Source organism: Cricetulus griseus, chromosome 7 (assembly GCF_003668045.3).
Source record: "Cricetulus griseus strain 17A/GY chromosome 7, alternate assembly CriGri-PICRH-1.0, whole genome shotgun sequence".
NCBI classification, from domain to species: domain Eukaryota; kingdom Metazoa; phylum Chordata; class Mammalia; order Rodentia; family Cricetidae; genus Cricetulus; species Cricetulus griseus.
This window is the reverse complement of record NC_048600.1, coordinates 66,278,324-66,305,259: the sequence shown is the minus strand read 5'-3', so window position 1 is coordinate 66,305,259 and position 26,936 is coordinate 66,278,324. Positions and strand designations below refer to the sequence as shown.

General features: G+C 40.4%; 1 protein-coding gene across 16 annotated transcripts in view; it reads right to left on the bottom strand.

Annotated features, from left to right (window-relative positions):
* Cdkl3 (cyclin dependent kinase like 3) overlaps positions 1 to 26,936 on the bottom strand; it is a 90,317-nt gene that overhangs the window by 52,585 nt on the left and 10,796 nt on the right. For 6 of the 16 annotated variants that reach the window (XM_027427567.2, XM_027427565.2, XM_027427572.2 and 3 more), the window contains exons 3-13: positions 26,662 to 26,856; positions 23,765 to 23,943; positions 22,435 to 22,547; positions 19,739 to 19,878; positions 14,688 to 14,776; positions 13,548 to 13,689; positions 13,129 to 13,457; positions 10,685 to 10,778; positions 8,185 to 8,347; positions 6,978 to 7,075; positions 3,256 to 3,550 (exon numbers count right to left, since the gene is read on the bottom strand). In XM_027427567.2, the coding sequence (XP_027283368.1) occupies positions 3,488 to 3,550; positions 6,978 to 7,075; positions 8,185 to 8,347; positions 10,685 to 10,778; positions 13,129 to 13,457; positions 13,548 to 13,689; positions 14,688 to 14,776; positions 19,739 to 19,878; positions 22,435 to 22,547; positions 23,765 to 23,943; positions 26,662 to 26,856 (1,605 nt within the window). In that variant the 3' untranslated portion in view covers positions 3,256 to 3,487. Of the gene's footprint in view, positions 1 to 3,255; positions 3,551 to 6,977; positions 7,076 to 8,184; positions 8,348 to 10,684; positions 10,779 to 13,124; positions 13,458 to 13,547; positions 13,690 to 14,687; positions 14,777 to 19,738; positions 19,879 to 22,434; positions 22,548 to 23,764; positions 23,944 to 26,661; positions 26,857 to 26,936 lie in introns of those variants that run through there. The other 10 variants (XR_004770855.1, XM_035448058.1, XR_004770856.1 and 7 more) reach the window with 8 other exon arrangements.

Here is a 26,936-nt window from a genome sequence, read left to right as displayed (position 1 = left end):
GTTCTGATTTTGCTAGATGGTATCTTTGGAGAAGAGAGAAAGATGAAAGGATTTTCCACACTGGACAACAATCCAAGGACTACTGATGGCAAAATGATTCCATAATAAATCTTGTTTCCCACGAGGCATCAGATGCTTTTAGTGCGGTAATAACACATTTCAACGTAATTATTAATAACCACAAAGAAATTACCCAAAGGAGCTACCCAAGTGTAAACACAGCCTGAACCACATGGGAGTTCTTCCAGGCTTGGTTTGAAACATCCCAAGATTAGGAATCATTCACCTAAGGAAACCAATCCCAAATCTTGCCTTTTATTACATCCTCATTTAGGAGATTTGAGCAAAAAGCATGGAGGCATAGGTACCCATCTTCAAAGCCTTGCCCAGTCCAACAGGGACCAAGAGTTCTGAAAAGGCTGGACCTTGGGCTCCCTCTGGAGGAGACTATCTTTGGGGAGGGAAGCACATGTATTCCACCTGACAGCTACTATAAGGACCTACTATAATCTATATTCTGAGTTGCAGAAAAATGAAATTAATATTATCACATGGTATCCAGGCTCAGTAGCACACGCCTGGTCCAAGCTACACAGAAAGTGAGTTCAAAGAAACACTTGAGTCCATGGATTCAGGACCAACCTGTGTTACACGGTGAGACCATTTCAAACAAACAAACAGACATGGTGCCATGCTACTTTTGCTTTCTCAATGACTTAGTATGCGTGGTGCTTACATTCGTTTACCACAAATCAAATGTTATTGAGTGCCAATATATGCTAAGCACTACTCAAAACATGGGGAATAAAACAGTAAATCCATGACTTCCCAAAGGTAGATTTCAGTAGGTAAGATAAACAATACGAACAGCTACACAGCCGACTGCACTACATCCCCAGCCCTGAATCAAAACTTTCCTAAGACTCCCAAAACCATACAGGCTATTGCCATTGTTCTTGGTTGCACACTGGAACTTAATGGTAAACTCTTATTTTGCTAAAGACACCACACGTTTTTGTTCCAGGCCATGGAAAAATCCAGTTGGTACTTTCCAAGGAAGTTTCCTCCCAGCTGGCTAGTTACCAGAGTACTAGAAGGTGTTATGTAGGCTGCTCAGGGGAAAAAGTCATCAGCAGTCTTACCTAGCTATAAACTCAGTGCACTACAATAATGACTAGAATGGCAAGAGATGCCCATGAGGACAACAGTGGCATCAATGTTATGGGGATAAACAACAACTGCTTTCTGATGGCAGATGAGGTCTGTAAAGGAGAAGATGCACACCTGGTACTGATAATCTAGCTAAGAATCCACAACTGGGGAGCTCACAGATCCCAGGGTTGGTCCTAAATGGACATAGTACCAAACTGCCCTCTAAATTCATGTCTCTATACCCATAGATTAGTGTGGCTCTCAGAAGCCACTAGAGAAGTTTCCTCATGCAGTGGATGGTGGTTAATGCAGAAACTCACAGCTGGCCAGAGCACAGAGAATAAGTGTCAGTAGAGTGCTCAATCACACAGGAGACATCTATATCACTCAGCCTCTCATCATGGAAGGAGTAGAAAGACTATAGGAGCCAGAGGTCAGGAAGGACTGGAATTAAACAACATCTTCTAGACATGTCAGAATCCCTGCTCTCAAGAACTCATGGCAGCTGTGGAGGCCTGAGCAGTCATTCTAGCATGGAGGGTAAGGGGGCTCACAAGCCCTTACCCCTGATTGTGTAGCTTTGGACAACTAATGGCTTCTGAAGGAAGGAGAGTCAGTTCCTTTAAGGATGTGGCTCCTGGTGGGTTGCTCACACTCCAGTGGATGACCCCCACACCCAGGAGAACATAGGTAGCACAAATTGAACTTGATAGGTTATTAAAAATAAAAGTATATGATATGAAATTGGGAGTGGGATAGGAAGGTAGGGATGGATCTGGGAGCTGTTAGGGAAATGAGTAGGAAGTGAGTATGATCAAAATACATTGTATGAAATTCTCAAGGAATTAATAAAAATAATGTATTAAAAAGAAATTCCTGGCTAGGTAGTAGTGGTACACACCTTTGATCCCAGCACTCAGGAGACATTGGCAGGAATATCTCTTGAGTTTGTGGCCAGCCTGGACTAAAAAGTGAGTTCCAAGACAGCCAAGGTTACACAGAGAAACTGTCTCAAAAAACAAACAAAAATTTGTTTTCCTTTCTTTTTCATATTTATTTACTAACTACAAAACTAGATTAAAAGCCTGGCAAAACACCAAATAAGATAATTGTATATTTTTTACAGGGTGAAAAAAATCTAGAATTTTGGTAGTACCTTGTTTTAAATACATTCTTCAAAAGTTCATGTGTGGAACATAGCTATACTCTGAGTATTCAGGAGACTAGGGAAGAAGGATTGCTCCAAGTCTGAGGCTAGCCTGGGCTACATATAGAGAACTAGGTCAGCTGAGGCTGTATCTAATAAACTGTCTTAACCCAACAACAAAAGGTCCATATTCTAGCTCAGGGGTAGAGAGCCTGCCTCCTCCATGTGCATCTTGAATTCATTTCTCAGCATACCCAAAGAGGAAAAAAAAAGTTAATGTGTCATAAACTTAATCCCCAAGCTAATATGTCAACAGCCTAAAGACAGCTGGGGCCTTCAGGAGGTAATTCATAATAGATGAAGTCATGAAGTGGCACCTCCATGTAATAGTGACTTGCTCTGCCTCTCCATGTGGTGACTTCCACCATGCTTGACTGTAGCAAGGCCCTCCGAGATACCAAAAGACACTGGCCTGTGTCAGTGGACTTCTAGCCTAAAGAAGTATAAGCTAAATAATCTCTATTTTTTATGTTAACTACCCAGTCTTTATTATTCAATAACAGAAAACATCCCAGGAGAGAAAGTAAACCTTTTTCCAGGTTGCACATAGTTTCTTTAGGGAATTTCTTCCAGTCTAGGAGACTGGGAGAATCCAGGCAATTGATTCATTTACAGAAATTTAACACTGGAACATCATATCACTGTTAAATATTGTTAACTACTATAAATGCCTCATTGCTGACCAACAGCATGTCTTTCATCATGTGATGGTAATGAATAGTTACTAAGACAACAGACAAGAAGGCTCATCGAGCATTCACTTGAAGAGGCCAGGACTTTCCAGGAGACACTGGCTTGTGAGGTCTGACTCTCAGAAGGCAGAGAACAGTGCGAGCAGGGCACATCATGTGACATTGTGCTACCCACTCAGTAATCATGGCAAGGAAGGAAGCAGGCAGTGGTAAGGTGACTTTATAATACCAAATCACAGCATCAAAATAACAGTTTTTAGAAGAAAGAGAAAAATGGTTAAAATTCTGCTAACAAAACCAAAAAAGCAAATGATGCTGATGCAGACGGGATGGATGGCTATCTTAACAGCAACCTATATTACATTCTATTGTGTATAAAATAAAAAGGAAAGAGTTGCCAAGCTTGTATTTTTAAGATTACTTAAAAGACAAAACACTATCGGGAAAAAAAAAATCTGTTCCTCTTCAAATTCTTCCCCTCACCATCGCCATCTCCACCCTAAAATTAAAAACCAAGCCAGTAAGAACCAGGGATAAGAAATGTAAATATCTGCTGTTAAAGCCATGACCGTACTAATGTTACAATACAGGCGATCTACAGAATGGTAAGAGCTGCTCGGTAAGTCCCATCCTTTCAATCAAACTATGGGACAGGACTCAGTGTCTGGCCAGCAATGTTCAGTGTGGAACCCAACACCTGCTCATGCTTATCTTCTTTGCTCAGGAATCTTTGGCACCTAGGAATTGGGACCTAGGAAATGTACTACATATTTGCATTGGGATTCTCTGCTATTACATATTTACACTGGGACTCTCTGTATTACATATTTACATTAAGACTATTATATATTTACACTGAGACTCTGTTATATATTTACATTGGGACTCTCTGCTATCACATATTTACACTGGGACTCTGTATTATAAATTTACATTGGGACTCTATTATATATTTATATCAGGACTCTCTGTGTTACATATTTTACACTGAGACACCCTGTATTACATATTTATACTGGAACTCTATATTACATATTTACATTGGTATTCTCTGTATTACATATTTACATTGGACTCTGTTATATATTTAGTAACTTTCCATTCTATACTTATAAAGTTCTTAAACATAGGAACAAGTGCTAATCAACATGCTAGAAATAACAGATGATTAAATAAAATCACATTTTGATGTGAGATATAGTTCTATTAACAGACATTTGTGAACTTAATGTTCAAATTAAGAAAACAGGAACAGTATTATAAATTTAAAAGCAAAAATAGGAGATTACACCCAGCTATCCAGGCTTCCAGCACTTCTGTGTATGAAACATTAACAAAGTGGTTGTTTTAAGCACACATGAGTCTGGGGTTCCCTGAATTTTCATCTGCCATTTTTTCTATTCTTCAGCTAACAGATTCCTCTCCTTTTAGCTGCTGCATTTCTTGTGTCCTAAAACAAACAGGAAGTGATGACTCACTGGCTAAGGGAACTCAGGCTGAGATAAAATATATGTAACTTTGCCCCAGGGGTTGCTTCATAAGGACACAGGGAGACTGGTGGCAAAGGACTCTTCCTCATCAAATAGAACTACTTTCTAGTGGTCTCCCCGTGGGCTCTTTCTCTCTTGCTCAGACTATCCATTCACAATCATATGGGGTTCCTTCTATGCCCCTTCAGTGTGCACCTACATTTTGTCAATGTATTGCTAAGCCTATTGAAAGGGTTTAACACAGATCGAGGGAGTACTTAGATCTGACGAAGTAATTAAAAAACCAAGCCAATGGAAGAGTCAAGAATACAACACGGAAGTTTCTATTCCCCGTCTTCTGGTTTTTGTTTGTTTTGGGGTGCTGTTGACCAAGCCCATGTTGGATGAGCACTAGCAGCTACACTCGTAACTCCTATCCCACATTTCAATATTCTCTCAAACTATAAAACAAACTACAGACTAAATATTTAGAAGAAAAGGTTTTGAGATAGGGTTTTACTATGAAGTCCTGGCTGGCCTGGAACTCACCATATAGACCAGGCTGTCCTGCCTCTACCTTTCAAAGTGTTCTCTGCTTCCTATGGGATTGAAAGCATTTAAAACTATTCATGACTAAGGAAATTTTTAAAATTTTACATATATTTACTTTGTATGTGCATGAATGTGTGTCATGATGGTCATATCAGGGTCAGGGGGCAACTTGTGGGCCCTGGTTCTTTTTCTGTTATGTCAGTTCTGGGGCTGAACTTCAGGTCTTCTGGCTTGGTGGCAAGCGTCTTTACTCACGGAATTATCTCACGAGCTCAGAAATTTTCCTAACTCTGACATTAGCTCACTAAACTATTAGGACTAGCATTACCTCAGTCTTAGATATGCACTGTCGCTGTGTCTGAATAGTGTACAGGTAAGCTCCGAGCAGCACTGACAGCTCCCAGGTGTTCCTAATAACTGCAACTGGTTTTGGTTACTCTCTTTTCAAGGCTGCCTTTTCAGGAATTCCACACCATGTAAACACCCGAGAACATTGTTCTGATTCATTTTTCCCTGCATGTATATGTGGTTTTGGTTTCTAGGCCTCTCATGGAATAGCAAGATGAACACTAGTGGCACATCACAAGTCTCTTCAAACCTAGGAGCCCTAACTCACCCAATTTGTCAACCTATCTGCAAATGGTATGTTCTACAGGCTTCAAGAACATGAGGACACCCTTAAATGCACAAGCTTAAAGGATCTTGTGACCTATAACAAACTAAAAGATGGTCATTAATGGCTTTCCTGTTCAATAACAGCACTGCTTCTGCAAAGTAGACTGTGACATACGGAAGAAGTCCTGAGTCTGTCAAAACAAAGCTACAGCTCTAAATGTTACCATTAAAAGCCTTCTTACAGAGTTTCAGGAAAATGTATATATATGCATATAGTTTGTTTGTTTTTCTGAGACAAAGTCTCATAGTCCAGGAGAATCTCAAGTCACTTCGGATAACCTTTAACTTCTGATCCTTCTCCTCTGCCTCCCAAGTTCTGGGATCACAGATCTGGTTCATGTGGAACTAGCGCCTTGTGCCAGCACACTACCAAATGAGCTACTGTCTCTCCCCAGCCTTCCATATTTTAAATTTACCCAATTTTCTTTAATAATGAATTTATTTTATCATGAATTAAAATGTAGTCAATTGCATTTGTAATGGGGAATAACAAAACTGATCAATTATGCAGAGATGACCTCACTAGGGATACAAGGCCACATGCATGCTGAGACTCAGTGACTGTCAGTTCAGTCTTGTGCCCTTAAGAGAAAGCATTCAAATGGGTGTTGACACCTACAAGATTTCCAAATAAAATCTAAGCATCGCTGTGGTGGGTAGGGGTTGGAGCTGACAATGAATATTTGTGAAAATAGGACAACATTCAGGGAACATTCAAAGACAGTAAACTGGAAGAAAATAGAAAGGAAGAAGCCAAAGGCAAACACAGCTGGGGCAGCCAGCTACTACATGTCCCATGGCATGGGTCAACTAAATATGGCTGGATGATGAACATAACACAGCTACTATTTGTCCTGGATGCTGTGTATTCTAATCATTAAAAGTTCAAATAAGAGATGGAGTACCAAAAACTAACATTTAGAACATAAATAATTGGATATGGTGTTACAAGCCTTTAATCCTAGCACTGGGGAGGTAGAGGCAGGCAGATCTCTGTGAGTCTGAGGCCATCCTGGTCTACAGAGTGAATTCCAGTCAGCTAGAGCTATATAGTGAGACCCTGCCTCAAAAAGCCAACAACATATGTAAATAAAATAAAATAAAACAGACCTGTTTCTAGAGTTTAAACATTATAAAAGTTTTAATTTTCACAAGACTTTCCAATAGCAACTAAATTTAAGCACTAAGGAAAAGACAAAACAACATTCTATAAATAGTATAAAAGTTTACCTCTTGTTTCTCTTGATTTGGGTCCACAGTAAGTAAAGTTGGTATTTTAGGTGAATCTGTTTTCTTTGACTCTCTCTTCAGCACTTTTATCTGCTTAACTTTTGCAAAAAAAAAAAAAAAAAAAAAAAAAAAAAGAAAAGAAGAAAAAGGGAAAAAAAGGAGAAAAAGAAAAAAAAAGGAGAAAGAAAAAAAAGGAGGGAAAAAAAGTAATTTGTTGGCCCACCCACCCACCTAGAAACTATCCTTTAGAGGAGTTCAGGTTGGTATGCTAACAGCCAGTAAGCCCACTTTTGAAATTAGCTGCAAAGGAACTGAGTAACTGGTACCTGTAAGTTGTAAAATATGGTACCCTTTATTTTATGATCCCACAAAGCATGTCTGTTATTTTTACTGAGTGGCCCTCATGAGGCACACATTCTATACCTTGTTACTGCATCACATTTTTACAAGGTCTCTGTTTTCCAAGGAAAGGAAAGAACATTTGCTCACATCAATGCATTTCACTTTAAGATAAATATCTGTTTAATTATTACATTCTATTTATCATTTGTTTATTGGGATGGGGCCAGTCCTCTCCTTCTACAATGTGAATCCCATGGTCAGACTCAGGTCATGAAGGCTTAGCATCAAATGCTTTTACTTGCTGAGCTGCCTCACCAGCCCTTAAATTAAATCTTAAGGTTACGATAAATTTCAAATTTATAAAATCTGCCAAATCCCAGCATGCCCAAAGCATCTATAACACTTTTGGGCAAACAATCAGGGAAGGTGCTTTTCCACAGCTTATACACTGAACCAAATTCACCTTCCTCAAATTCTGCCCCAGCATCTCAACATCAAGCTAATAAAATGTTTACCCTTTGGAGCTGTCTTTACCTTTCTTGAAAATTATCTCTATTAAGCTAGGCAGTCTCAGCACTCTAGAGGCAGAGGCAGGGGACTCTCTGTGAGTTCAAGGCCAGCTTGGTCTACAAAGTGAGTTCCAGGACAGAAGAGATACATAATGAGACTGTCTAAAACAAAACAAAACAAAAGTCTGACCTTTTACTTAACTATAAAAGAAAGAAGTTTTATCAATGGAACTTACTTTTTCAAAGCAATTTACTGCTTTCTACAACGATCACATGCAAGGTACCTTACAAGAAGCCCCATCCCTTACTCACGTCACCTGCAGAGCATTGGGAAGTACACACCACGAGGTACCCACCTTCCATTCCTTTCATTTCCTTCGCCTGTATTGTGAATGGCAGTTCAGGGAAATGGAATTCTTTCCTGTCGCATCTGGAAAAATTCAGCTTTCTTTTGTTTCCACTCGCCATTTGATCACTCTGGCCTGTTCGATCATTAAATACGCTTTTCTCTGTTTGGCTCTAGACAAACAAGTACCAGTTAGCATGAAGAACCATGTAAAACTAACTATAGAATCACAAACCTAGAAGTGCTGGCTATTTGGGTAATGGAAAACAGTTCTAGCGATTATCTTAACAATTAAGAAATAGAACAGAACCAAGCAAGGTAGACACTCCTATAGTCCCCACACTTGGAAGACAGGAAGAAGGATCCCAAGGCCAGCCTAGGATACGTAGTGAGACCCTGTTTCAAAGAAAATAGAAGCAAAAACAAACACACAAACCAAAAGAACAGAGCACCACTACACACAAGCAGACCAGACTCCCTGGGAAGATTCCCAAGCAGGGTTTTCCGTCCTTACTATTCTTGATTTTGAGAACCACCACCTTTTTGTTTTGTTTGTTTTTTATTTTGTTTTTGAGACAGGTTTGATTTCTTTGTGTAACCCTGGCTGTCCTATAGAACACGCTGGCCTTGAACTCATAGAGATCCTCCTACTTCTGCATCCCCAATGCTGGGATTACAGGTTTGTGCCACCACTGCCTTGGAAAACTTGTAACTTTTAATATTATTTACTTTATCCTGACTTTGGACAATTGCTTCAGCTAATTTTATCAATAACAAATTTTTCTATTTATAAAATGGTATACTTTATGGACCCCGGGACACTCCAGTAGAAAAAGAAATGTGTGTACATCTACCATCCAGAAAACCTTTTATGTTACCTATTTTTGGTTACTGGATCATAAAAACTTTTTTCTTTTTTTGAAATAGGATGCATCAAGGCTTGAACTCCTGATTCTTCTAACTCCACCTGATATTACAGGTGTGCACCTGGCTCAGGTAAAGCTAGGGATGAAGCTCAGGACCCTGCCTGCTGAGATACCTTCATAGCTTTCTAAAGTCTTTTCTTGGTAGTGGTAAGATGATGGGTCAGTGGGTACAGATGCTTGCTATCAAACCTGATGATTTGAGTTCCATCCTTAGGAGCAACCAAGTAGAAGGAGAAACTGACTCTCACAGATTGTTCTCTGCTTTCCACATGTCCCCCAAAATAAATAGATGCAGTAAAAAACTTTTCTAAAATAGTGAACACTTTTCCACAGTGTAAGATGCAGCACCATATCACACAAATGTACCCTGGTATACTTCAGAAACTATCAGCTCTTACACAAGTTTGTGTTGTTTTCTGTATTTTATTTATTCTGAGTCAGGGTCTCACTATGTAGCCCTGGCCATCCTGGAACTCGATCTGTAGACCAGAGATCATCCTGCCTCTGCCTTCTGAGTGCTGGGATTAATGTTGTGCACCACCATACCAGATGTTTTCAATTTTATATTATTATAGATAATGCTGTGCCTTGAATGTAATAAACTGAATGTACTGTGTAAAGAAATGATGAGCAAAAACAGAAAGACACAGTTACCATTTCTAGAGCAAAGAAACTACATCTATTTGGCAAGTGTTTTTAATCCATAAAGATAATTTTGGAAGAGAAAAGCACAACTCTTATGAATTGTAAAGATCAAAGTCACATATTAGTATACAAACAAAGATACAGAAGTGGGGGCTGGGGAGGCAGCTCCGTGGTTAAGAGCAGTTATTGGTCTTAACCTGGACTCAGTTCTTAGCACCCATATGGTGGCTCACAGCCATACATAAGTCTAGTTCCAGGGGAACCAACACCCTCTTCTGGTCTTCACAGGCACCATTAGGTATTTACATATAAAATATAAAATAAAACAAATAGATCTAAAAGAAATTAAAAGAAAGATAACGAGACAAACCAAAATCATGAAGCACGAGGGGAAGCATGAGAGAAATCATGGTCTATTTTCAGGAAGAAAAGAGGGGCTGGTGGAGCAATTCTCAGTGGGCACTCATTCAGCACATGCAAAGCCTTAGACTTGTCCCAGCACAGGAAAAGGAAGACAGAAAGAAAGGGAGAGAGAAACTTAGGAGAGAAGGAAGACTTTTAATGTGAGAATGTAAGAGAAAAAAGGCAGGTAAAGAAGTCATATTGTATTAATTTATTCATTCTATGTATGCGTGTACATGTGTGTGAGGGCAAATATGCATGTCTTTCTGGATAGCTCCCCACCTTATTTTTGAAGACAAGGCTATACACCTGCAGTTCACTAATTTGGCTAGACTGGGATGTCAACAAAGCCCTAAGGATCCTCCTGACGCCCCAGTGGTGTTAGGATTACAGGCATCTACTACTGTGCCCAGCTTTTTACACGAGTGCTATGATTCCAAACTCTGGTCTTCAAGCTTGCTCACCTAACGCTTTACTGACTGAGACACTTCCCCAGCCCCAAGAGTCCATATTGTAATGACTAGCATCTTGCCTTACTTGCGTGGGACCTGTGTCCTCTTGTCTGCTATTAGACAAAGTTTGTCCAATAGTTTGTGAAGTAGTACGTCTCTTTTTTGCTCTTTCAGTTAACCTATTAATTAAAAATAAATAAGTTATTAGAACCTCCCAGAATTGCCCTTGCCTTAGCTTTAAAAACAAATAAATTGCTGGGTGGTTGTGATGCACACCTTTAATCCCAGCACTCTGTGAGTTTGAGGCCAGCTTGGTCTACAGAGCTAGTTCCAGGACAGTTAGGGCTGTTGTACAGGGAAACCCTGTCTGGAAAAATAAAGAAAAGAAAAAAACACAAAAACAAAGCACACATACACACAAACAAGTAAGTTATAATAGGTAGATCTGGTTGCAAACACCTATAACCCTGGCACTCAAGTGCCTGGGTTCAGGGATGTTAATTTAAGGACAGCCTGGGCAATATAACCAGAGCCTAGCTTCTGAAAAAGATTTATGCCATGGTACTGTTAGAACACTGAGTGTCAAAAAGTAATTGTCATTCTTCAGTTAGTTCTGAGAATTCTAGGGACAAAACAACTAACACATGGCTCACTGCTGCTGAAAACCATGTCATGAAGTTACTCTTGTGGCCCGTCTGCTCCCTCAGATCTGTCCTAAACTTGGGTCATTTATCATCAGGAGTTCTCAATTGCTGTCTGAGACTGGATTAAACCATGGTTACTGGTAGCATGGCTTGAAGGTCACTTCAAGAACATCTTGAATTACTGTAGCCTATGGCCTAATGAACCTTTGGACAACACAGACATATCCACTAACTTACATCTACAGACCACTCATCCTTAGATTCTGTAGCCTAAATCAGTGTGTTAGAATCTAGTTGAGTTAATGCACCTCACAGCTAAGAGACCTAATTAATGTCGTCACTGATCATTACCAGTCCCCCCATTAAGCAGACTCAGTATCAGTCTCTCAATCTACAACAGAAGCTAAATCTAAAACTGGTCTGATATACCATTTCCTTGCCAAAATAACTTAACACTGAAAGGCTATTTGCTATGAAAGACTGCTTTTAGACTATTCTTCTTCCATTGAGAGATGCTGCTGTGAGGCAGAAATAAAGCTTACTTTGCAGTGCTGAGTGCTATGGTTAGATATGGTTTGGTCTCCAATGGTCCACATACTGGAAGCTTGTTCCCAGTGGGCAGGGTTGAGAGGGGTGGAGCCTGTAAGTGCTGAGGACTCTCAGAAAGGTGATTAAATCTCAAGATGGATTGGTGACTGTTCTCCTTAGAAGGCATTCTTGCACTTGAAGGATGTTCCATAAAAGAGGGTCTTTATAAGGATCCTGGTATCTCCCTTGAACTCTCTCCCTTGTCTGCATATATGTCATTCCTACATGTGATCAGTTTTCTGCCTCCTTCTCTGCTATGCTGTGACACAGCCAATGAGCCCTTGCCAGAGCAGTGGGCACCATGCTGCTGGACTCTGCAGCCACTATGTCCATGAGCCAAACAAATCTCTTTTCTTTATAAAGAATCCTATGTCTCAGTTATTTTGTCATGGCAATACTAAGTGGAATAACACATCAAGGACATGGATGCCAAAACTTAAGTCAAATCACCCCTTTTCTCTTAAAATAGAAATTATTTCTTTCAAAAGGATATTCCAGGGCTAGATAAATGGCTCAGCAGTTGAGCGCCCTGGTTGTTCTTCCAGAGGACCTAGGTTCAATTCCCAGCACCCACATGGCAGCTCACTGCTATCTGTAATTCCAGTTCTAGGGGACCTGATACCCTCATACACACATACATGCAGGTAAAACACCAATGCATGTAAAATAAAAACAAATTCAATCATTAAAAAAATATTCCAGGCTTAGCAGTTAAGAATGGCATTGTCCATGCAGAGGACATGGGTTCAGTTCCCAGTACCCACACTGGGTGACTCACAAGGACTTATAACTGCAGCTCCAGGGGATCTGATGCCCTGTGGCCTGCATAGACAATGAATGAATGTGGTGCACATAAATGTACTCAGGGACACATACAGACATAAAATAAATATTTTTAAAGCTATCCCAAAGATACCAGTGAACAATTAGACAGCTAAATTTGTTGTGGTGGTACACATCTGTAATTCAGTCACCAAGCACTGAGGAGCCTGAGGCTGGCAGATTATGTGTAGGAGGCCAGCTTGGGTCACAAAGCCAAGCTCCAGGCTAGTCTGGGCTCTATGGTAATTTGTCTCAAAAAAACAAAACAAAACAAAAAACAAAATACCTACATAGCTAAGAAAAGACTTCTCATATGGCATTCCCAAAAACTACTCAATGAATGCTCTGCTACATGACTGTAATTTCAACAGATGTTTTTCAAATTCGGTCTACATTGACACTATAGAAGTAACTCTTTGAAATGCCATCATACAGGAAATTGTTTTACTTAGGCCTCCTCTCTGCCCCAGCTCACCGTGAATTGGGGTGGGAGAGGTTTGAATTGAGATTTGCAGCCATCAGATTACTGCTTGTCAGGTTGATAGGCGGCATTATCATACAACCTCCAGCATGCAGGTCTTCGCTGGCACCATCAGAGTTCGTGCTGGGATTGACCGGGTTTAGCACTTCAGTGATGGCAGGCTTTCTATCCTGAGATAAGGCGTGTGTGTCATCAGCTGTGCCCTGCTGGCGGTGTTCGCCTTCACACTCTGTCTTTTTCAGGTCTGGGACGTCTCCTTTCCCTCCTTTGACTTTAATAACTCTGACTTTGATCTCCTTGGGCTTTTTGTCTTTGTCCATTTCCTGAAATAGGTATGTTGAGAATCTGAGTCATGAGAGACCTAACTGTGATGTAACTGCGCAGGCAGAAACAAAAAGCAAGAACCAGCTCACCTTTCCATAAAGCACTGTATTGGTAAAAATCGGTTTCTTCTCATCTCTCATGGGTTCATTTTCTTTAAAATTCTCTCTTGGCTTTACGAAGGAATTAACCTTTGCTTCTTGTAATAATTTAGCTCTCAGCTCTGGTATGAATCTGATGAATCAAGCAATATTTATCAATCATCTTTTTATTTACATGGTTTATCTTAATAGAACCATTCAATGAAACATAAACAATGCTATAAAATAGCTGATACTAAGAGATAGTACTATTTGATATTTTTTTTGTGTGACAAGATATCACTGTGTAGCCCATGTTAGTGTCAAGCATAAAATCCTCCTGCCCAGCTTCCTGAGTGCTAGGATGACAGGTGTCATCATACCTGGCCAAAATGGTGTAATAGCTTACATAATAATAACTGTGTGCTGGCATCGATCTTTTGGACATTTTGCTATGGAAATCTACCACATAAAACTTATAAAACAGGCCAGGTGGTGGTGGCGCACGCCTTTGATCCCAGCACTTGGGAGGCAAGAAGCAGGCCAATCTCCAAGTTCAAGGTCAACCTGGTCTACAGAGTTAGTTCCAGGACAGCCAGGGTTACACAAAGAAACCTGTCTTGAAAAAAACAAATTACAAATCAGACTTATACTAGATTCCCTTTGAGGTGTGAATTTAATGCAATATCAACTTGAGCTTTGATACAGAAGCTATTTGTATCTCTGGTCTTACACAGAGATCCTTTTTCAGCACTAGTGTTAGGTAGCTCACAACTGCCTGAAACTCCACCTCCAGGGGATCTAGTATTCTTCTAACTAGACAGGCACCACACATGTGCACATACACATAAACAAAGATAAAACAAATGAAGTATGACCTCTGGTCTGAGATGAGGCTACAATTGTAGAATGGGATCTTTGTACATTGCCTACAATCCCATGTCCCTAAAATGAATGCTGCTGCAATTACTTGCATTAAATCTTTCACCCACATCACCTGCTAGACTACCACATCCTGACCAATACCTAGCACAGAAGCTCCATTAGGCTTCTGTTAAGTTGAATATTTTTATTTTGTAACATTATTTTATTTAGTGATTCCCCATCTAGTAAATACCCTGATAAAAGAAAAGAAAGACCACACACACTTACTTCTCAATAAATCCATCTCTAGTAAAGTATTCATGGCGCAAAAGGTCAGTAGATGATATCCTCTCTGCAGGGTCAATTTGTAAACAAGCCTGGAAAAGTAAGAGGTTTAATAAAAGTTAAGCTTTGGGATCTGCCTCTAAAATTAAGTCTTTAACAGGGTAAAAAATTGATTTGACAAAGTAATTAACCAGAGCTAACAGTTATAAATAATAAAGAAAAAAAAGAAATTTGCCTCGTTTTGTTGCCGTTTTTATCAAGACAGGGTTTCTCTATGTAATAGCCCCAGCTGTCCTGAAACTCACTTTGTAGACCAGGCTGGCCTCCAACTCACAGAGATCTGCCTGACCAGTATGCAGACTTCTAACTAAGTTCTGACCATCTATTTACCTAAGAAATTTACTCTCACAGAACTTTTAAAAGTTATTATTATGTGTCAGCATGTGCATGCCACAGGCACATGCAGAGGCCAGAGAGCAACACTGTTATTGGTTCTCTCCTGTCACCTTGTAGGATCTGGGGATTGAATTCAGGTCAAAGGCCTGTATGAAAGTGCCTCTACCAGCGGCCATCTCACCAGCCAGTGAAACTTTTATTACAGGTTAAAAGTCATATGTTTCTAGACAAAATAAAATCAGCCTTCTTGTGTTGTAATTAACAGAAATTAGGAATTGAGGGTATAGTTTAGAGGGCATACTAGCCCACCATATGCAAGGCTCTGGGTTCAATCCCCCGCATCTCTCTTACACACAAATTGTAATAAAATCATAAAGCTGCATTAAGTTAGCTAAAATAATTTAGTTTGTTTTGCTCCTTCTGTCAGCCCTGTGTGGTGGTGAAGTTCACAGGAAATAATTTACACTGTACAGATCTAGAAGCATCATCAGTGATTTGCCATATCAACTGACCCTAATGCTGCTCCCTTTGTGGTATAAGGCAACTCAGTGAATACTGATGCTCTCATTAAAAGAGAGCATTAAAGCAGCTCTTCCGGGGTTTGAGAGATGGCTCAGTGGTTAAGAGCACTGGCTGCTCTGTCAGAAGACCTGAGTTCAATTCCCAGCACTCAAATGGCAGCTCACAACCATCTATAATTCCAGTCCCAGGGGATCCAACCCCACCTCTGGACTCTGCAGACGACACACACACACACACACACACACACACAGTGCAAATGCATACAGGCAGGCAAAACACCAATATATGCTAAATAAAAGCAATTTAAATAAAATCAATAAATAGCTCTTCTCTGTTTCTGTGCTCTGGCAATGTCTCAGCTGAGGAAACAACTAAAAACCAAAGGCAACTCATGGGACCAGTTGTGAAAAGAAAGCTGCACATAACAATCCATATGTAACTACTTAGACTGTCGTTATAGAGAGCCACTCTTTATAACAATGAAGACAGGATTTGAATAAAAGGCATCTGCTTGGGGGCTGGAGAGATGGCTCAGAGGTTAAGAGCACTGACTGCTCTTCCAGAGGTCCTGAGTTCAATTCCCAGCAACCACATGGTGGCTCACAACTATCCGCTATGAGATCTGGTGCCCTCTTCTGGTGTGCAGATATACATGGAAGCAGAGTGTTGTATAAATAATAAATAAATGAAATCTTAAAAAAAAAGGCATCTGATTTATAAAATACATTCTTCCTCTGAGAAATGACACTTTCCCTGCACTTCTCTACAGTTCACATCACAGCACTGTCATCCTGTCTACATCCAAGGAGACCAAGCCTCCTAAGATCTTCCAGACTTTTAATTTCATTATTTGTTGGGGGAGGAGGTATGCAGATAGCACATGTGTGTAAGTCAGAGGACAACACTGTAGAATTGGCTTTCTCTTTCCACCTTTATGTGGGTTCCCTGGAAGAAACTCAGGTTACCAGGCTTACACCACAAGCCCCTTGACATGCTGACCCCTCTTGCTGGTCCTTGCCTAAGATATATATATTGTTCTGTCAGCACACCAGAAGAGGGCACCAGATCTCATTATAGATGGTTGTGAGCCACCATGTGGTTGCTGTGAATAGAACTCAGGACCTCTGGAAGAGCATCCAGTGCTCTTAACCTCTGAGCTATCTCTCCAGTCCCTTGCCTAAGATCTCAGAAGAACCAGAATTAAAATATGAAAGGTGCCAGGAGGTGGTGGCACACGCCTTTGATCCCAGAACTCAGGAGGCAGAGGCAGAGGCAGGGCATTCTCTCTTGAGTTCGAGACCAGCCTGGTCTACAAGAGCTAGTTCCAGGACAGGATCCAAAGCTACACAGAGAAACCCTGTCTCAAAAAACCAAAAGAAAAAAAAAAATACGTACGTGTGTGTGTGTGTGTGTGTGTGTGTGTGTGTAAGGTGCTTCTGCTCTCATCAACATGCACAGTATGAACTAACAATAGCTCTGCTGTACAACAATGTGCATGGGTTATAACTACTGCTCCTTAAGAATGCTGAAAAGGGCCAGGTGGTGGTAGCGCACGCCTTTAATTCCAGCACTCGGGAGGCAGAGGCAGGTGGATCTCTGTGAGTTCGAGACCAGCCTGGTCTACAAGAGCTAGTTCCAGCACAGCCTCCAAAGCCACAGAGAAACCCTGTCTGGAAAAACCAAAAAGAATGCTGAAAAGGGAGGCTGCACATTACATGTAGAAATTCACCAAGTAAAACTGAGTGTGCTATGTCTGTGTGGTGTATGTGCTCATTTGTGCAGCTGTGTATACACAGGTGGAGACCAAATGTTGATGTCAGGTCTTTATCTCTATCACTCTCCACTTTAACTCTTTGAGATCGTCTCTCACCAGAGGTCAGCAGCTCAGCCACAAAGGCTGGCCAGTAAGGCTGGGGACCCTCTGTCTTTTAGAAGATACTTCATTATATTTGTTCTGAAATTTCAGAAACCACGTTTAAGAACTGCACATCGGGGCTAGAGAGACAGTTCAGGGATTAAGAACTTAGGCAAGTTGGTGATGGTGCAGTCTTTAATCGAAGCACTCTAAAGGTAGAGGTGGGTGGATACTGTCTGGAACACCAATCCCAAGAGATCCAACACCCTCTTCTGGCCCCTGTGGTCACCAGGCACACACATGATGCACAGACATGCAGGCAAACCAGCTATACATATAAATCTAAAACTAAAAGAAAAAAAAAAAAAAAAAAAAAAAAGAGCTGTATATTAAAAACAAGGACTTTACTACAGTCTAGTTTTTGGGTTTTTTTTTTTTTTAACTCTTTGGGGGCCCACCACCAAGCTCCCAAATAAATACACAGATATTTATTCCACTTATGAATGTCAGGCCTTAGCTTGACTTGACTTGTTTCTAGCCAACTTTTCTAACTTAAATTATCCCATTTCTCTTCTTTTACATTTTGCCTCTGGGCTTTTTACCTTTCTCTATTCTATATATCTTTCTTTCTTACTCTGTGGCTGTGTGGCTGGTTAGCTGGCCCCTGGAAACCTCCTCTTCTTCTCTTCTTGGTCTTCTTTCTTTTTTTCCTATTTATTCTCTCTGCATGCCAGCCCCACCTATCCTGCCTAGCTATTGACCACTCAGGTCTCTATTAGACCAATCAGGTGTTTTAGACAGGCAAAGTAAAACAGCTTTTAGAGTGAAAAAAAAGAAAAGAAAGCAACATAAAAGAATGCAACATGGGGCTGGAGAGATAGCTAAAGGTTAAGAGCACTGACTGCTCTTCCAGAGGTCCTGAGTTCAATTCACAGCAACCACATGGTGGCTCACAACTATCTGTAATGAAATCTGGTGCCTTCTTCTGGCCTGCAGGCATACATGCAGACAGAACACTGTGTATATATATAAAATAAATAAATCTTAAAAAAAAAGAATGCAACACATCTTTGCATCATTAAACAAATATTCCACAGCAGAAACAAATGTAACATATCTTTAACATTCCATAATAATAGTCATCTAGAAATAAGTACCTCACTCCTGGTATAGGAAAGTGGCTAGTTACAGAAATAAGATTTGCTATTCATAGTAAACCCATCTTACATTTTTGAATTTTGTACTGTGTTCATATGACACTTAGTTTAAATACAATTTAAAACTTAAGATAAGAAATAAGGGCTAGGGAGATGGCTCAGTTGGTAAAGTGCCATGTAAGCTTCAGGACCTGAGTTTAGATGTCATGGCTCCATGTACCTGTAACACAGCACCAATGAAGAGGAGACACGTGGATTAAGCTCATTGGCCAGCAGCTCTAGAGTCACTGTAAGGCATGTCTCAATACCCAAGCTGGGTATTGAACTCAGGGCCTCATGAATGTTAGTTAATTATGTACTATATCACTGAACTATACCTCAGAAAGAGATTCTGTCTAAACAATAACAACAAAGCATGGGGAGTTTCAAGGAAGAACACCTGACACCAAGTTCTGGTGGCTTCTAGAGACACATGCATACAAGATGCACCTATGTGCACGCACACTCATACTATAAAATATGTATACTACACACACACAGCACACAAACCAACACACACACACACACACACCCCTCTTAAAATGTTTGTGTTTTCTTGCAGGGTGGTGGTGGCGCATACCTTTAATCCCAGCACTTGGGAGTCAGAGACAGATGGATCTCTGTGAATTCAAGGCCAGCCTGATTTACAGAGCAAGTTCCAGGACAGGCTCCAAAGCTACAGAGAAACTCTGTTTCGACAACAACCAAGAAAAAGTTTGTATTTTCTCTAATGTGTGAATTTGGGTGCTAGTGTACCCTCAGCATTCAAATGGTAACTGCCAACCATTGCCTCTGTAGATAGTTAGGGTAGCACAGGACAAACGAGGTGGTGGGAAACATGGAAAGTCCTTCAAATGTTCCCAATTTACCCCTCAGTGTCTTAAATTTAAATTTCTCTCTATTGATTTCTATGTAATACGTAACATGTTAATATCACTTTAGGAGTCTTTCTGGAATCTCTTGCTGGGAGTGTGGCTAGAATGCTTGCCCAGTTGTGTGCTCCATTTCTAACACCAGAGAGAAGAAAGACTCCATGTTTTTATGATTTCTGCAAATTCTTAGTCATTCTTAACGTCTTAACATACATGAACTATATCTGCCAGCAATCCGTTGAGCTTTGGGTATTTCTTTCTTGCATTTTTTGGGTGTTGAACTTGAGGAAGAACCACCCCGGCAAAGATGGGACTCTTGGAAAAGATATTGTGCAGGTGCGGGGTCAGGTTGCCTGCAAAGAGAAGGAAATGTCTGAGTCACCAAACTGCTCTCAGTTATGAATGTGAGGAAAAGGAAAAACATCAGTTTTTACTTTACAGTTGAAAGAAAAAAAACCTATGCCATAAAAACAAAGGTTCTGGGCTAGGGACACAGCTCTGCAGTAGAGTGCTTATCTAGCAAGTGTGAAGCCTAGGTTCAATCTCCAATTCTGTAAAAAAATTAAATAAATTTTAAAGATTGAGGTTTCCTCCAGTAAGCTGCTGACAGGCAGCAAAATACATAAAACCATATGGTTCTTTTACCCCCCAAACTCTAAGACATATGCAATTACCAGCAAAAGTACTTAATTTTGACATGTTTCTCTACTTGTATCTTTAAGGTTTAACTGTCAAGTGTCCACCAGCCTTACAAACTGAAACCTTACGCAAAACAGCTAAAACAATAAAGCCAGGTGGTGGTAGCATACAACTTTAATCCCAGCACTCAGCAGGCAGAGTCAGAAAGATCTTTAAGTTCAAGGCCAGCCTGTTGTACAGAGCAAACAAAAAACACAGTAAAGTAATTCAGAAACCAAAGTAGTGTATAGAAAAGTGGTTCTCAACTTGAGAGATGACCCCTTGGCATTGTTGAAGGACCACTTCACAGAGGTAGCCTAAAATTATTAGAAAACACAGATATTCACATTACAATTCCTAACAGTAGTGAAATTACAGTTATGAAGTAGCAAAGAAGTAATTTTATGGTTGGGGGTTACTACAACATGAGGAACTGTATTAAAGGGTCGAACCATTAGAAGGCTGACAACCACTGGACTAGAAGAAAGACCACCAGCAGCCCCATGTGCAAAGAACTGTGAACACTAATGGAGACTAGGCTCTGGCACCTTTCCCCACCACCAATAATGTGTCGTGGAGCAAATCTCATCATTTATGGCTTGGTTCCCTCTGTAAGATGACAGGGTTAATGTCATCACCTCCAGGCTCTCTTCTAACACAGTCTCATAACAGGACTTTAAAAAGGCACATAAAGTGGATGCTTTAAGACTCTGTCTGACTTTTATTAATCTTAAATCATCTTTAATCAATGTTAATCCAGGTTTTACTACTTTAATGACTGTTCACAGTACCTTTTTCATCAGAACCTGCAATTATGTGTTTATGAAGAGTTTCCCCAGCACACTTGGGGCTCCTCAAGCTCCTCCTTCAGACTGAAATACCATGTGCAAAACTAACAACCAAAATATTTAGGTAGTTATGGTGATCAGTGTTAATTGTCAACCACCTGGAAACCTCAGGGCTTACCCTAGGGAGTTATCTTGATTGCATTAATTGGCCCACTCCTGTGGATGGTAACTCCCTGGCTGGGTCCAGGAGGAAGGGAGCCAAGCAACATGAATGTATTTGTTATTCTCTGTTCCTGATTGTGGATGTGATGTAATTCAGGTCCTCAAGTTCCTGCCATGACTTCTGCTCCAAGATGGACTGTAACCTGGGGCCATGAGCCAAAATAAACCTGATGGCCCTTAAACTGCTTTATCAGATATTTTATTAGAACAACAGGAAAAACATCTAAGACATGAGTTAAAACAGATTACAAGATAATTAAACTCCTATCAAGTATACTCTTTTTTTTTTTTTTTTAAGATTTATCTATCTATCATGTATACAGTGCGTGCCAGAAGAGGGCACCAAATCACATTACAGATGGTTGTGAGCCACCATGCGATTGCTGGGAATTGAACTCAGAACCTCTGGAAGAACAGTCAGTGTTTTTAACCCCTGAGCCATCTCTCCAGCCTCTATACTCTTAAATTTTTACTTTTCATCAACTATTATTATTGAATAAATTATTTAGTTACATGGTTTTTTACTGTGGGTTTGTGGTGGTTGTTGAAAAAGAAGATGATTGAAGGGGACTGGAAGAGATGGCTCAGGAGTTAAGGTCACTCTGCTCTTCCACAGGACCCAAATTTGGTTCCCAGCACCCACGCCTGGTGGCTTACAGTTGACTGCTGTAACTCCAGCTCCAGGGGATTGGATACCTCTGGTCTCTGGGCTCCAGAACTTAAATGCACACACCCACACACAGACACACACACATATACACCATTAAAACATATCCATCTTAGTAAAAAAGAGAGTAATTTATTAGCAAATAATTGATTTTCTATCTCCAATACTTTTAAAAAGCATCTGACTCAACTTTATTATTGAAAAGCTCTTGTTTAGAAGAGCAAATATTTGGAGAGGCCAACTTTCAATTCTAGAACAGCACAACTTTTAGAAAAGTTGTAGTAATGGGGTTGGAGATTTAACTCAGTGAAGTATACCACTATTGTACTACTTTTCTTAGCAGCAATGATTAACATGTGGCTTTAAGTTTCTCCAAAGAAAATATTATTTGTCACAACAAGTTTCTGCCTTGTTTGTCAGCATGGAAACCCAACTGCCATCACCTGTCTCACAAGGCACTTCCTTAGTATTCATTCCCTAAACATGGGCATCAAGCATAACTGATCTGGAAGCAGTTACTTAGACACATAACAGAGTATTGCAGTAATACCTACCTACTTTTAAAACAATCTTGTGGAGCAAATCCAAATCTGAAGTGCTAGGAAGGTAGGGATTGCCAGTGGCCATCTCAATGATCATACAGCCCAAAGCCCAGATATCCACTGGTCTGAAAAAAAAAACAGAGTAAATTACTTTGTCAGGCACAAATATGTAAGATAACTAGTCTAAAAAAATTTATATCAGATCTCAGCTGAAAAGTAAGAATGTCTGCCAACAGAAGTGGGGAAAAAGAAGAGAAACTAAGGGTAGATGAACATGAGTAAAGTGTTCATGCAAGAAAATGTTGCAATATATGCCATTATGTTATTTGATTACTACCACCCCAAAAGGGGGAAAGCCACAAGTGATGTTGCATGCCTTTAATCCCAGTACTAGGAAAGCAGAAACAGGCAGATATCTGTGGTTTTGAGGCCAGCTTGGTCTACAGATTGAGTGCCAGGCCAGCCAAGGATACACAGTGAGGCCCTGTCTCAAAACCAGGAAGGTGGGGAGTGATAATATTTTTTTTAAAAAAATTTATTTATTATGTATAGTGTTCTGCCTGCATGCATGCCTTCAGGCCAGAAGAAGGCACCAGATCTCATTACATATGGTTGTGAGCAACCTTGTAGTTGCTGGGAATCGAACTCAGGACCTCTGGAAGAATAGCCAGTGCTCTTAACTGCTGATCCATCTCTCCAGCCCCAACGGACAATGTTTAAGTGGTATTAGTCACAAATTTCCACTGTAGGATATTCATTAATTATGAGAATGTGCTTTTTTTGAGCCATCTGGTACAGGACAATTTTTAAAAAAACATTACTTTCTGTCTTTATAAGGAAGGCGTCCCTTTTTCCAAGATACTATTTTAATACAGAATTATAGTAAATGATTGAAGAGTCTTTGGAGGCTCAGCAGGCAAAGGTACCTGCCATTGGGTCTGACAACCTGAGCTTGATCCCAGACACCCACATAGTTGGAAAGAACTGATTCCTGAAAGTTGTCCTCTGATGCCCACATTCATGCCAGGGGCCTCACCCCATTAATAAATATATATTTTTTAACTATTGCAGAACATCAACAGAGGGAAGACAGCACTGCCAGAGGTGTGGCACAGATTAAAGCAAGCCTGGATACAGTGAAAGAACATGTGCATAGGCCTCCAGCAGTTGCAGCCATTCAACACTCTAGTGTAAGCACAGACACTGCTGCCAGTAGCACAGGTGCCCACAGAATCTTCTGGGTACCTGTAAAGGTGTCCCTCTTCTTTGACTAAAGCCAGACACAGACAGCAGAGTGTCAGTAGCAGAAGAAAACTGACACACCAGGGAGAAGTATACATACTTTCCATAAGAGGTGTCTTTTAACACCAGTTCCGGAGCTCTGTACCAGCGAGTGGCCACGTAATCTGTGTAGACATCCCCAGGAGCCGCTAGTGTCCTTGCAAACCCAAAATCACAAAGCTTAGTAATTCCTGACTGGGAGACTAAAATATTTTCAGGCTTTATATCTCGATGGATAATCTAAAAAGAAACAGAAAATTTGATATATTAAAATGGTTTCCTTTTACATAGAATCAAAAACTATTAAGAGAAAAGTCCATCTCACAGCAAAGACAGTGAAGACATTTCCTAATCATGGGTTTAATAGTTACATATTCTCCATCCATCATTGCCAAATGAAATGAAGCTAAAACAGACACTGCAAGTATAAATCTGTTGTGGAATATTACTTGAACTAGATGTGTTGCTGTTTCACCTTGCCTGTCTACGGCACCTGACTGATCTAATAAAAAGCTGAACAGCCAATATTTAGCAGGAGAGGGATAGGCAGGACTGCAGGACAGATGTTTAGATCTGAGTGCTGCTCTGTACTGTGGATACAGTATGGATACTGTGGATACTGTGGATGTGTTTCTAAGAAGCATACACCTGCCGGTGGACTTTGAGCTTGTTACTAGTTCAGGCTTTATGAATAATACTGCTGTCAACAGCTTTGTTTTATTTTATTTATTTATTTATTTATTTATTTATTTATTTATTTATTTATTTTATTTGGTTTTTCAAGACAGGGTTTCTCTGTGGCTTTGGAGACTGTGCTGGAACTAGCTCTTGTAGACCAGGCTGGTCTCGAATTCACAGAGTTCCACCTGCCTCTGCCTCCCGAGTGCTGGGATTAAAGGCGTGCGCCACCAACGCCCGGCTGGTGGTTGTTATTTTAAAGAAACTATCACTGGGCAGTGTTGGTGAATGCCAACACTCAGCACTCAGGAGGCAGAGGCACGTAACTCTCTACAAGTTCGAAGCCAGTCTGATCTACAAAGCAAGTTTCAGAGAAACCATCTCACAAAACCAAAAAGGAAGAAAGGAAGGAAGGAAGGAGGGAGGGAAGGAAGAAGGAAGGAAGGAAAAGAGGAAGGAAGGAAGGAAGGGAGGGAGGGAGGGAGGGAGGGAGGGAGGAAGGAAGGAAGGAAGGAAGGAAGGAAGGAAGGAAGGAAGGAAGGAACTGCCAAGATGTTTTCCACAGTGACAGTATCATTTTGGTTTCTGGTAGAACTTCAGCAAGTGACAGGCCACCTGATCATCATGAGTTCCAGACCAGCCACACCTACTTAGCCACACCTACTTATGTTTAGGGTGGGTAGATAAGCCCAGAGACGGATGGAAAACTCTGATTTCTGTAATTGCTACATTATTTTAAATATCCTGTTTTCAACAAAAACTTAGGGGCATGTATAAAAAATGTGTCAGGAAACAGAGCACTCACTCAGTAACTCGGTAGATGTGTTTCTAAGAAGCCAACACTGTACTTGCTGAACAGCCTTTAAATCAGTTTACTTTTTATTATCCTTTTTGTTAGCATAAAGTACTTGTATAAAATAGTGGGTCTTATGACATTCTTTTGCTTTCTGAGTCAGGGTCTCACTTAAGTGCTGGCTGTCCTGAAACTCACTATATAGACGAGGCTGAGGTCTGCCTGCCTCTGCTTTTGGAACACAGGGATTAAAGGAGAGCATCACTGTCCTTCATGACTTTTCTTTTAAAATGTTTATAGATTTTCAATTATTTTGTGTGCAATGTGTGTGCACATGTGCTCTGGAAAAATCTGCCCAGGGCAACTGTGCAATCATGTCTTCTCCTCCCTGACTTACTGCCACTCTCTTAAGTTCCCTGCTCAGGTTGACTTCCATCTTACAGTAGCAGCCTGTGGACATTTCTCTCCTCTAATGAATTCCTAGCTACATTTCAATCCAACTTACTTTGCCTCATCCTCAAACTTTTGCTGTTTGTTTGGCCCACACTCCCTGCAGACACCATCCATGCATTACACTTTCAATTTGCTGAGAGTGGGGGGTGGGGTAGGGCACATTCTATCTACAGCATATTTGGTATTACATTTTACTTGTTCTTTTTGGTTTTTCAAGACGTTTCTTTGTGCAGCCCTGGCTATCCTGGAACTTATTCTGTAAACCAAGCTAGCCTCGAACTCAAAGATCCATCTGCCTCTGCCTTACCTAATATCTGCCCCTGATCCCCAACCCCCCTTCATTTAAAGGAATCTTCCAAGAAAGCACAGCTCTGACTTTCAGCATTTTGATGCATTTTCTCAGAGATGTTCTTCAGTTCAATGGTGATTCCTTTAAACCAAATCATTGATACTGCTTTTAGCATCTGCCACTGATTGGATGTGAAGTATCTCCTTCAAAAAGGCTCGTTGAAGGGTATATCCCCCACTGCTGCTGCTGTTGGAGGTGGCTCAGTTAACTTCAGGAGGATGTCTAGCTAGAAGAAGTGGGTCACCAGGGCATATCCTTGAGGGAATACACCTTGTCTGGGACCCTTTCTCTTTCTGTTCCTTGTCTACTATGAGATAAGCACACTGTTCTATGCTCCTACAGCCATGATGCTAGAAGAGAATTATGAGCTGAAAACTCTGAAATCATGAGGCAAAACAACATTTCCTCCCTTTAAGTTATTCTCAGTTGTTTTGGTCACAGCTAACAGAAAACTAACAGTATCTCAAACTCAGTCTATCTTATCATTACAATTACTAAATACTCAATAAATAAATGCTTTGGGGTTCTGCAAATAAACTAAAAGGCAATATCCCCCTTCTCATTTTCAGGAAGCTTATTAGTATTATACACAGAAATATCTTAACCACCTTCATAAAAATAGAACTATTCAAATGGCTCTGGTGAGTCATACCCGTGCCAGCGGGGCTCACTCTGAAGCACTTACATTATTATTGTGAAGATACTCAATTGCTCGGAGAATCTGGAACAGGTACTTTCTCAGTCGCTTACTCTCTAGTCCATGACAGTAATGCTGTAACTCATCTAAGACTGTGTGGTCAATAAATTCAAATACCAAATGAATTTTCTTTTTTTGTCTAAAAACTTCAATCAGATTGACCAGGTTTTCATGACGAAATTGCTATTAACAAAAGAAACAAGAGTTTTTAAAAAAATTGTTCATTCAGTACAATAATAAAACACCTATATAATTTTGAAAGG